Consider the following 12,727-nt stretch of genomic DNA (forward strand, 5'->3'; position numbering starts at 1 on the left):
TGTGCATGATGCATGTACTAAAGTTCACAGTGATGTCCAGAGGGCCACAGAAACTGGCTGCAGCTTTGTATTCTTTGCCTGAAAAGTGACAAAGCTCTCAGATTTATTCATGAGTGTGAAACTGCAGAAGACAATCTCTCCTTTGAGCTCAGCAGCTGTAATTCAGCAGCCATCCATGCAGTAATGGAGAGGAGCATTTTGCCTGTTTCATTGTTCACTTTAGTCGCTCTGCTTGATGTTCTGATATTCATAACCAAAGTCTTATTTTTCTAGGTAATCCCTGAAAAGCTCTATTACAGTCTGTCCTAAATCTTTTATTTTGGCTTCAGCCAGTTAAAGAGGAGCTCTCTCTTTGTTCACAATGCATTGTCTTCTCATTTCCATTTCTAACAATTTACTGAAAACTCTGAAGAAGAAGCAGGAATAAATCCAATTCTAGCTGCATTGTTGTTTGGCACTATAATGCCAGAGGTTCACAGTGTGTAATCCATCCTCTGATACAGTTTGCACTGAATATTGTTTCTGTCTTTTTCCTCAGAAAAACTGAAAATGGCTCGTATTGGTCGACCATCGTTTTTCCTGATCCACACAGGATTCCTGCTGGCTATTGTTTTATTACCAGGTGAGACCTTCAGTTAAAAACTTACCCTTATTTAAAATGCCTATTTGACTTTATCTGAACCTTGCCACAACCGTTTAATTGAAGACAAATGGACACTTATGTCACTTATGTTCTTATGTCATGATTGTTGTTCATCTTTATGTGTGTAACAGCAAATGCAGGGATAGATTAAAGGTATTTATGTCATTTATGAAATCAAGGGGATTTTATTCTGACATTTCACATTTATTGAACATTATTCAGTAATAAAATAGTATATTATTGTTGTTTCTCAAAGTTATTCATTTCCTGGCTGAAACACAACTTTGAGACACAATTTAGTCCATAAAGATCAGGTTTCCCCAACTTCTCCTATCCGTGATTTTTTATAAAACCCTTTCTTGAAACCATTTGACTCAGGTTTGATGATTTATTTCAAGAGTTAAAAGCAGGTACTACCTCTCAGAATATTTTGTCTGAAGGCTACTTTAACTTCTTCACAGGGTGGAGGAAGTTAAAGTAGCTGGTATTTTACTTTTGAAAATAAAAACAAAAGTTTGACAAAAACTATGGACCGAAATATTTGTAGTTTTAGTTTGAATGCATTTAATCTTCTTCCTTTTTCTGAGGGACACCTTTCAAACCCTTTATTTCAGTAATTTTGTGTTTTTGACAGGGATGGAATGAAACAAGTTAATCATACTTTGTTAATATAATGCCAATTCACAAATTTTATCTGAAGACTCTTTACAAAGAGAGCAGGTCTCGACTGTAATCTATGTTAAAGTATTAACAAAGACTCAATATCAAGACAGGATAAGATCCAGTCCCATCTTACAGACAGGACTCAGTCTGATCTCATCTTAATCCACCATGAGCAGAGCACTTTGCAGTATTTAGCAAGTTACAGCGGCAAGGACAAACTTCCTGTAACAGGCAGAAATACTGAGTAGAACCAGACTCATGTTAGACAGACATCTGCCTCAACCAAGTGTGGGTTTGAGCTGTACTTGAGTAAAAAAGAGAAGGGGTTGTACTTTAACTGAGTCTTACAAATTCTGTAACATATGACCTATACTTCCATATAAAATTAAATATTGTCCTTTAACTTCTTTGCTTAAGACAGGGCATTTAAAGTAGTCGGGAAACAAATGATGATCAGAAGTAGATTATGACACACTGTTATAGATAAACTACGGTATACAGTGTAAAGTGGTTAAACTATTTTCAGGCCAAAGATATCAGTAAAATGCAACTTGAATGCACAAGAATCAAAATATCATGTAGCGCAAATAACACCTTGGGTTGTTTTATTGCTTTGAAATAGAGTTCATTGACTTTTACCTGTAATGTAGGATCTAACTCAGTTTTATTTGTTCACTGTTTGTGGTTAAAGATGTACTCTGCGAGTCTGAGCTAAGTATCTCTAAGATTCTGTCTATAACCTTACGTCCATCCATGGCACCTGATTGAAGAGCACCACTTTTCTCCAGTCTGTTTGAAACAAAAACATCATTAAGCAGCTTGTAAGTACTACATAATCCTTCCAGAGTCATTAAAAGACATCTATCACTGCTCCTCTGGGAGACTTTCCACATTAATAAATGAAAAGGTCTGGAAGTTTCTGCCATAATCAGCTGACTCTGCTGTTTTTTTCTCAAAGTCATAAACTTCTGAAGAAAACCCCTGGTGGAGCAGAGGACACTTCACATGTGGAGACGGGGATGCACATAGACATGTCCCCTCCCTCCCAACTTCCTCATTTACAGTGAAGGGATAATTGTGAGGGCCCGCTCTTTGTAGTTTTACAGGTAAAAGAGGCCCCCAGTATTTGCACAAACTGCACCAGTCTGGTTCAAAGCATAACTGGGCATGCAAAGGTCTGGGTGGGGGTCTGCAAGAAAAATTGGGGGTGTTAAATCTGCAGGATGCTGCCTGTGTTGGGGCGCCAAAGCCCCAGCACCTGCCGTGTTGTACCCAGGGGCTTATTAGCAGCTCAGCGTTTTCCCTGATGTCGAGAGAAAGCTCAACATCTGGTCCTAGTCAGCAAATGTCCCTGCTGCTGCTAATGTGGCTCCTGCTCCTGTTTTACAGAGTTTCTGGGGGCCGTCCCATTGGAGCAGAACAAGGAGGAGGAAGGTGAGGACCTGAGACGTGGCATATGGACGACACTTTGACTTTTCAGGCTCTGAGATAAAAGCTTTGGGAAGTGAAATTAAAAAGGGCCTTTGCATACATTGCATGCTTATAGGCAGAGGTCACACAGCACACCTCAGCAATGTTTAAAATGGTTGGGAGTGGCCCAAAATTGTTACTACCAGCCTCCCTAATGTAAGGGCTTCTTCTTTCTTCCTGTTTGATGCTAAACAGAAAATCTGAGGTTAGCAATTAAAAAAACAAAAGCTTTTTTTAAAAAAAAACCAAAAGCTTTGAATGAAGTCATCTTTGACTTCTGTAAGTCTGTGATTCTATTTTTTCCTCAGAGCTTTATTACTGGTATTCAATAGACCAGTGATAAACTTATTTCTTGTAGTCTGTATTCATCAGGTAATCATTTGTGAGTGTTCCACTTCAACTCTCATCTGATGTGACTCAGAGACAAACTCTACTGGGGCTATACTTTATGAATTAATGTTGAATTTTTGCTTTATTCATTTCAAGTTGTTACTGCTGAGGTAAAATATGTCAGTAGTGATAAATATGAAGTTATTTATTATTCATTATTCAGATCAAATATCAAGAAACATCAAGTCCAACTTATCAGAAACTAAAACTTATCAAGGCACAAACAAAAGAAAGACAACACCACAAAGACCAAACAAAACAAACAAACTAACAGGTCCAACACATTTATCATTTATATATTGATAAAACATTTCTGTATTTTAGGACATAGGCATATTTGTAGTCTTGCAGAAAGAAGAAATATGAAAAACATTCACATGTCTGTGAACTTAATAGGAAGCAGCAGCTATTTTGCTTAAAACATCTCCTCCCTGTAAAACTGCTAATTGACCATTTTTACATAATTTTTTTTAATGTGTTAACAAACAAATTTTTTCATGTGTTTTCAGGTGGTTGTAGGCAGGCTTTCTTACATGTAGACCAAGCAGCAACCTCTAGTGTTGAAAAATTAAGCTAACATGCAAGTCAAAAAACTGCAGTTCCTCAAATGTCCACTTGAGGCTGGCTGCGAAAGCCAAGAAAACCCCATAAGGTCCCATGTTAAAATGCCAATTTTTTACATCAGAATAAAACATGTGTACAGCCTGGTACAAAAATCATACAACCATTATATATACATACTGTAACAGGGGATAATTGATTTATTACCATTTGGATTATATTTAGATTTAGAGTAATGCAACCATTTGCTTAATAAGGGGTGTGCTTGAGTTGACAGACAAATGGGTGTGTTGCAATTGTTAGCCAGGACGCTTAAGGCCCAGCCCCAATTTTATCTCTCTGTTTCTAAATTGTGAAAAGGCAAGTTGCGTTAGCATTTCCAATATGGTGACCGCCATACTTAGGCTTCATAACACCTTCTCAAAAACCATATATGGAGCAAGGTTAGCTATGACCCTGGTTTTCTGTGCTTATGATAAGCTAAGCTAACCTGATGCAACAAAATTGATCAATCTTGCCAACCGTTTTGCAGCATGAAACCAAATGAGAATCCATTTTAACATGTGAAGATTTTCTTACGCGTGTATGTTGGAACACATTTGATTTTTAAGTTGCACCAGTAAGTTCATAACCATAACTATTAAAATAAATGAAATGGTGATATGTGATCATGACCATGTGGTTTGTAAACTTTAGCACCAGCACACTTCATCTTGTGGTTGTCTCGCTTCTTCTGTCTTCAGTGCATGCAGTGTATGAGGATGTGAAAGCTGAAGCAATGGAGAGCCTGACAAAACTGGTTCGTAACAGAAGGAACCTCCCCGTCTTGTCTGTGCCTCAGTTCAAACGCGTGCCAGATTTCTGGGGATGGTACAAGTACTTCATGGACAGCCACAACCAGGAGGGAGTGAGTGGAGTTTGTTTCACATTAATTATTCAGTTTCTCCCAGATGGGACTCTGAACCACAACTTGTTTTTCCTCTTCAAAATGAGGCAACAATCGAGTTCCTCTCTTTCTGTTTTGATCATAGATGCACTCAAAAGTTTTTGCCCAAACATACAGATTGAAACTTCTTCTTGATGTAGGCTCCTTATTTTTTCAGAGAAATAAATACTTTATTTCTCAGGCCATGATTATGTTAAAGTATTAATATGTCATTGCCCTCTCTGCAATGCAAGTCATGTTCCAGCAGAGTGAAAGCTCTGTGGCTTCAGAGTCAGCAGTGTGGTTTGAGTAAGAAAACACAGAGCAGAAAAAAGTACATGCATTCCTCCTCAGAGGGTTGGAGTTGTTCTTCTATCAAGGGCTTTGTTTAAATTTTAACAGTTCTATTTTTATCTGAGCTCTGTATGGCATGTAAATGATATGGATTCAGAGCACATTTGTTCATTCTGGGTTCCTCTCTCTGTCTTTCAGTTAGAGGATCTGGATCGTCTGTACATGGCCTTCCTGCAGAACAAGCACAAGGCAGAAGAGGGTCCTAACGTCAATCTTTACCTCAAGCACCTCAGTGAAATCTACAAAAGCTGTGCCGACTCTGATGACCCAGAGTGCATTGCTGAGTCCACCAGCAAGCCAAAGGCTGCCTTGATGATGCCCGCCCCCATTAAGTCTGCTGCCGTCAGGATGTGCAACCCTTACCTTGACCCCTACTGCCTCTTCCCCCTCCTCCCCCAGGTGGCTGAGCCTGAGCCAGCTCCAGCTCCAGCCAAGGTCCCAGCCCCCATCCTCACCCCGTTCCTGCCCATGCCCCTGAAGAGCCCCACCGGCTTCTACTACTACGCCCCCGTCCTGGAGCCCTTCCTGAGTGCTGAGCAGAAGACTGAGCTGCTGAGAATCTGCAATCCTGAAGATGTGGAGTGTCTGCAGTATCACCTGAGGGCGGCTTACGGCTACCGCCCGGCTCCTGGCCCTGCCCCATCCTACGCTGCCCTCAAGTGTGACCCCAAGAACCCCTACTGCATGCCAACTCTGGTCCAAAAGGCTCCTACCGGCTTCTACCACCTGGTGTACCCCGGCTGTGACCCAGCAGTCGATCCTCTGTGTGTGACCAACGTCGCTGCTCCTGCTCCCCTTGCCGCAGAGGAGGCTCCCAAAGAGCAACAATGCAACCCTCTCTTCGACGCTGGCTGCAACCCCCTCACCGCCACCAAGCTGTCCGGCCTCACCAAGCCTGTGTTTGAGTACGCCCAAAAAGACGAGCCTGCACCTCCTCCTGCTCCTCTGTCCTGCGACCCCCGTGTTGACCCATACTGCATACTAGCAGCAGCCGCTGCCCTGCGCAAGCCCGCTCCACAGATCCCCGAACACCAGGTCTGAGAAGTCCTGTTTCTAGGATTACATAGTTCAATATTTTGACGCATCTAGTTTAATCTTGCTTGTTAAATTGTTCTATTAATGTTTTCTTCCTTTTATTTTGTTTATTAAATGATGTAGTGAAATGAAATAGGTGTTGCATGATGCTTTCACTTGCTATCTTCTCTTGCATCTGTTTTGGACAAAAACACAAATCAATTGATCAACCAACCAGGTCCGCTACAAGCTTGGCGTCCCCGGCAAGACCAAGGAGGGCCACGACTGCTATGTGCACTATGACAAAGACTGCACCCCGGTGAAGTCTGGCTCTGAGGCCAAGGCCAACATCAAAGCTCCAGCCAAGCCTGCCTGCCATCCGTTCGACCCCAACTGTGGAAAGTTTGCTCAACCTTCTGGCGTCATGGCTCCAAAGCTCAGCAAGGATGGTATAATCCTGCCTGACCCAGACTGCGACCCCGAGATCGACTACAACTGTCGCCTGCGCCGCGCTGAGCCTGCAGAAGCTGCTGATGAGCCCGCCGCTGCTGCTGCTGCTGAGGAGAAAGCTGCTGATGAGCCTGCCAAGGAAGCTGCTGTTCCACATTTTGAAGACTTCCTCAGAGGCATCATGAGGCAGCACAAGTAGATTTAAGAAATAACAGCATCAACAGCTGAAACAAGATCTCCTTTCCAGAGATGGAGCTCACTTTGAAGTTGCAATTTTTTATATATTTCATGGACCACACTTTTCCAAAATATCATTAAGTCTTAACAAAGAGATCAAATCAATCATATTCTTTTTATGAAAAGGGGTCTATGAAAGGGAAACAATTCCACTGGGCCTGCTAACTCATCACAGCATTATGTGAAACTTGTGGATTAAACACTTCATGTATGTATGTTTGTAGAAAAGAGCTGTATGTATAAATGTGTGATAGTTTAGGGGTAGTTTGAATTTGTGTCATTGGGCAAAAATTTCTCTCTGTTGTACATTCTGTGTTTCCATTTGAATTATCCAGTGTATTTAATGTTGTTTACCACATTTTCCTCTGTATCTCTGAAACTCATGTAACTTCTTCTGTGTAGTTTTTATAAAGTTATAAATAAAAAGAAGATTTATAAACTTTGAAATGTTTTCTCTCAAACTAAAACCATTTGCGCACTGACCCATCTGCCCGGCAGCTTTGGAAAAAAGTTTCCAACCTTCTGATTATAGTAAAAACATCAATACTTCTAAAAACATTTCTAACTATGTCAGAGGGAGTCTACTCTTTTTATGCTTCCTGTATTCCATCACAGCAATCCTCTGATGTATAACTAACATGTAGCAGTATTTCAGCCTCAATGTGCCAGATGGTATGATGCACACATACCAGTTTATGCTCCAGCATAAAAAACGGTTACTGCTGCTACATCTGCACATTTTATATTCAGACATAATCACTAAAGAGATGATTATAACGATAGACCCCTTATGAATTATAAATGCATAAATGAACATTTAAATACATTTGCAGAAATAGACAGTAAATGCAATTGAGAGGGGGCTGGCATGCAATTAAAGTCTGGAAGCCTCAAAGTCAGTGTCTATTCATCATGTCTGTCCATGCATTGAGATTCAGGATAATGACCAGAAGATTTCAGCTCTTTGCAGCAAGAGAAACAGAAGTGTGCAGACATGCTGGCAGATTTATCAGTCTGCATCAAGTAGCACCGTGCAGTGCTGAGAAATGAAGCCAATGTGGAACTGCAACAAATATGTAGGTCTTCAAGTGTCCACAGCCTGGTTTACATTTTTTTGTGGGGGGTATGTGGCTCATTTGTTTATTCAAACCTTGCCTAGGAGATTTTTCCTTATAGCACTCAAGATAACATGAGGAGTGAGAGCAGTACTTGAAGTAGCATTGTTCTGGCACCTCTGAGTTTAATGAAAGGTGGGTGTGTTGTAGCTGCACTTCAGGAGACTCAATGCCTGACTCAACTCCATCTCTTCACCTGTGTCTAGGTTAATTAAAAAATTAGGTTGAGTCAGCTTTTCCAATATGGCAACTCAACTCAAGTTCATTTCAGCACCTTTCATACATAAAAGCATGTGGCCCAAAGTGCTTCACAAAAGAACAGAGAGACAGAAAACAACAGAAATGGGTAAAATGATAAAAGACTAAAACAAGAAAGGAGATGGTGATCATGAAAAATACTTGAAAATAAAATAAAACCAATACAGTAAAATCAATAAAATAAGTAAGTATAGAAAGCTAAATTAAAAATCAGTTGAAGATAAAAAAAAAGTTCACATAAATACAAGAAATAAATAGATAACTAAATAAATAAGATGAATACATGTTATTAAAACAATGATTATAATAATGCAGTCCATGGCTAAAAATAAATGACTCCAAATTGAAAGCTAGATTAAAATAGTTAGTCTTAAGTTTACTTTTAAAAACACCCAGAGAGCTTGCTCTTTTGATGTCCAGAGGCAAAGTTCCACAGTTTTGGTGCATAAACTGTCAACGTTGGGCTTCAAAACGTCTCTCCATAGATACACCAATCATATACAGCCTATGGGTTGAAATTCAGGCTCGACCCTGCTGTAAGCTAACTGCTAATGCTTGCGATCTAACATATTATCATACACAACCTTAGCTCCAAAACATAAAGTACAGCTTAAACTGATGGCGATATCATCAGTTCTGCAGGACTTCAGTCTTTATTCAAAGTACAGGAGCAACACAGTCATCCAACATCTCTAGAGTAGCACAGCTAGCGTGCTAACCAACTCAACAACAGTCTGCTGTGTTTCCTGTTTTGTTTTGGATTACATGTTTCTTGTGTGTCTGATTTAGTTTCACTTCCCGCCCTTGTGTGTTTCCCTCCAGTTGTAATTGCACCCTGATTGTTTTCACCTGTGTCTTGTCACACCTGTGTTGATTACCCTGTGTATTTAGTTTCTGTGTGTCTCCTTTCATTGTGAGTCTTACCGGTATATCTTCCCATGGGTTGAAGTGATTACTGTGCTTTTGTCTTTTGGATTGTTTGGTTGGACTTTGTCATAGTAAGTTTTCGTTTATTTCTTTACCTCGTTTTGTTCTTTTACCAAATATTACATTTTCTTCAAATAGGTCCTCCTTTGTTTTGTAGCCCAATCATGACACTCCTGAAAGCAATAGGCACTTTAGTTGTGCTATCCCAGAAATGAAAGGCTCAAATGATTCTTGCATCAAAAAATAAATAAAAGCAATAACATATTAGTTTGTGTATGTATGATGGTGTATGACCAGGAGAATTAATATCAGTATGTCAAAATATTGGATAGAAGTTGGTCATTATCCCCCATTGTTACTGAATCTTAGTTAGCTTGGCTGAATTAAAAGGAAGTAAGAGCATTAACTCATCCTTCGGTTGTTGAGTGAAGGTGTTTTTTTTTACTTTACTTTAAAGAAAAAGTGAGTAATAAGCCATGGTGTTATTCTCTCCTGAAGCTAAAACGTTATCTTTCAGAAATACACTGCAGCTGTGGTGTTGTTCAAGGACTGCAGTGTGCTTTTCAGCTACCAACTCCTCAGCAGCTCCGGCACACAGCACCCGCCTCAAGGAGAAAAACTCTGCTGCTGACAGTTTAACAGGCAGATAATACACAGCCGGGCCCAGTAATGACCACCTGAACACGACGTGCACTCAAGGACGCCTCATGAAGGTATGCTCCTGATTGTAGCTGCCGTCCTGTAAAGTTTAAACTTGTGTGCAGTCCTTCTGTCGTACTGGAATCATGCCTGAAGTTAAATACAGTCAGGATTATAAAGCAGAACACTTTACACTGATGGCTGTGGTGAAATGCAGGGTTCTTATGTCTCTTCGTTGTAAGAGTCTTCCTGGGAATGAATTATGAGCCCTATTAAATTGTTAGTGTTGTCAGAGAGATCCACGTAACCTTTGAGGATCACTTTTGACAGTATGTCATTCTTTAAACACTGAGGCTGACTTTTAGTTGTTGACTTTTGACCTTTATGAAGTATGAAAACTGTTGGCCTGGTCTGATTTCATTTTAACTGGAGTAAAAGTTAACTGTGAGTAAATGTGACTTAACATAATTAAAAGGTTATGAGGCTTCTGCCAGAGCAAAGTTAATTTGAGTTTAATCAAGGTATAATAATAATAATAATAATAATAATAATAATTATTATTATTATTATTATTATACTATAGTAATAATAAGAACTTTCATTTGTATAATTAATAATAGTATATATGTATATATGAATAATTAGTGTAATGATAATAACAATTAGGTAATAATAATGATAATAATACAAATAATAATACAAATAATAATAATAGTAATAATAATTTTTGTAAGTATAATCATTTTATTAAGGTATATTTTAATGTATTTTAGCCCTCATTAGATAGACAAACTGGAGAGAGACGGGAAATGTGGGGAGTGGATGAAGACATGCAGCATAGGGTCATTGTTAGGACCGCGGCAATTATAGACTCTGTACATGGGGTGTGTAATATCTTATTTCTACAAAGCACTTTTCTAAACTTACATTACAAAGTGCTTAACAAGAACAAAACAAAACAGGTAAGTTCAATATGACTTGTAAAATCCCCAACAGTAGGACAGTATGTGGTATGTTTTAAGAAAAGATTTAAAAGTGGTCGCTGAGTTTGCTGGCCTGATTTCCTCGGGCAGCTCGTTTCAGAGCTTCGGGGCTTTAACTGTGAAGGTTCTGTCACCCCAAGTTTTCAGCCGAGCCTCAGGAACTCACAGGTCAACCAAAGGTTTCTTCAAGGATCTCAGGCTGCAGACTGGCTCACCTGACCAACAGGTCAGATATGTGGCATGGAGAGTGGCTCTTTGAAGCCCTCCCATGATGCAGAAACTTACATAAGAGAGGGACAACAAGCTGCTTCTACCACAGGAGACACATTTTCAGACATATTCTCTGCAGTAGACTTTGTGAGGGTTTAATCTGGAGAAAAACTAAAGATTGAAGGCACTGTGTTTTTGAAATAGTATCACTCTAATACTGATGCCTCTTCATGACCTACATAGTAAAATGAGATCATCAGTGACAAGCTTGGTTATTTCTTTATTCAGAATTTCCATGCCTGTAGTTGGGTCAGATGTACCAGGAAGAAAGCCAAGTCGATATTCGTCACTCACCCTGAAGAGTCTATGTTTAGAACTCTGCTGGAAAAGTTTGGCAGAAAGACGTAAGTCAGAAAACTGGAGGATTTTTTTCCTTTAGATCATTTTCTTTTCAAAAAAATATAATTTTGGATAATTTTTGCCTTTATGGATAGGATAGCTGAAGAGAGACAAGAAACGTGTGGAGTAGGTAATGGGGGAAGACATTCAGGAAATGATGAGTCGAAACGTCGACCTCTGCGGCGAGTACTATAGCCTCTACATGTGGGGTGCTTAGACCGCTAGGCCACCAGCGCCCCAGATCATTTTCTTTTTACATAATATTTGGTCCTCATGGCTGATTGGAGCAGGATTAACAAATAGACGTGTTTATGTTGAAGTTTTAGACGGAGAAACTCCACAACCAGGCTCTGTTAAAGAGAAAAATGGCTCAGGTGTGTTTGTCCTGTTCTGTGAGTGCTTCACTGCTCTTTGAGGACGAAGAGTTAAACTGTGTGCATGTTTGTTATTTGAACATGTATTGGGACACCTGAGCCCAAATCATGACACCAGGACAGTGTCATGTATGGTCTGTTCTAAGTTTTGTTTTAATAATTTTTGGTAATAATTTTTTTCAGTTCAGGGTTATTAGTTTTAGTGCCCTCTGGTTCATGTCTTGGTGTTGGTTTGTTTATTTTTACTTGTGTTGATTGTTTTATTTTGTAATTTTGCTCCCTGTGTGTGCGTGGTTTAGTTTCACATCCTGTCCTAGTGTTTCCCTCCAGTTTTGATTGCACCCTCATTATTTTCAACTGTGACTCGTGTCACACCTGTTATTTTATCCTCTGTGTTCCCATCCTTGAGTGATCAGCTCATTTTGAGTCTTACAGGGCGTTCACACCAGTTGCAAAAAAAATCACGCGCACAAGGGAATTACATGTAAAGATCATAGACTGTAAAAAATATGGACGTAGGATCTGTGACGTTACCCATCTGTTTCTGAAGCGCAGTTTTGAGGCCAATTGTCGGCTGCAGCCATATTGCTGCTGTTGAGTGATAGTGACGTAAAGAGGCGGGCTTTGAGCCTCCTAGCCAACAGCTACAGTGTTCCCACCTGTCAATCAAGTCAGCTGTGCCTCTCATCGGAAGACTCGTAATCTCAATATATTCGAAACTTGCTGCGTTAGAAAAAAAATTCAACCCCCTACAATGAATGCCGATCGAGAAATGAGCTATCCAGACTACACTCGTCTTTTGTACCAGGCTGTAAACATGTTTATTTCTGCTGTAAAGATCAGCTTCTTTGAATTGGTGTGTATGTTGTTTCCGGTACTTCCGGAGCTAGCCTCAAGTGGATTCTCGATGAACTGCAGTTTTTAATACTTCCGCATTGGACTCATATTTTTAGACCGGAGGTTGCCGCTTGGTAAAGATGCAATTTTTTTGTCGGGTGACGCAAATGGTGAGATCCGTGCAAACAATGCAAATTATACACACAAATTAATTTGGGCGACCTGAAAAATCTGAACTTAAGCAAATCATTCGTGCCACAATAGCCAATCAGTTAATT

At 39.9% G+C, this 12,727-nt stretch overlaps 2 protein-coding genes across 2 annotated transcripts in view; both read left to right on the plus strand.

Annotated features, from left to right (window-relative positions):
• Window positions 1–269: 269 nt before the first annotated feature.
• and2 (actinodin2) lies at window positions 270–7,100 on the plus strand. The gene is made up of 6 exons (XM_034702046.1): window positions 270–273; window positions 539–622; window positions 2,696–2,740; window positions 4,471–4,634; window positions 5,145–6,041; window positions 6,259–7,100. Exons 2-6 carry the CDS (start codon window positions 550–552, stop codon window positions 6,667–6,669), a joined length of 1,590 nt encoding a protein of 529 aa, XP_034557937.1. The 5' UTR covers window positions 270–273; window positions 539–549; the 3' UTR covers window positions 6,670–7,100.
• Window positions 7,101–8,985: 1,885 nt separating this feature from the next.
• The window catches only part of LOC117827097 (RNA-binding Raly-like protein), an 84,661-nt gene continuing 80,919 nt past the window's right edge, over window positions 8,986–12,727 (plus strand). The window contains 2 exon segments of the mRNA XM_034703568.1: window positions 8,986–9,078; window positions 9,525–9,720. The gene's annotated coding sequence lies outside the window, so the exon portion shown is untranslated.

Source organism: Notolabrus celidotus, chromosome 15 (genome assembly GCF_009762535.1).
Source record: "Notolabrus celidotus isolate fNotCel1 chromosome 15, fNotCel1.pri, whole genome shotgun sequence".
Classification (NCBI taxonomy): Eukaryota; Metazoa; Chordata; class Actinopteri; order Labriformes; family Labridae; genus Notolabrus; species Notolabrus celidotus.

Excerpts from the sequence above, each read along its gene's own strand:
- and2 (XM_034702046.1), top strand. The coding sequence starts at position 550 with ATGGCTCGTATTGGTCGACCATCGTTTTTCCTGATCCACACAGGATTC. Across the intron at positions 623-2,695 it reads GGCTATTGTTTTATTACCAG|AGTTTCTGGGGGCCGTCCCA; the intron begins GTGAGACCTTCA and ends CCTGTTTTACAG. Across the intron at positions 2,741-4,470 it reads GCAGAACAAGGAGGAGGAAG|TGCATGCAGTGTATGAGGAT; the intron begins GTGAGGACCTGA and ends TTCTGTCTTCAG.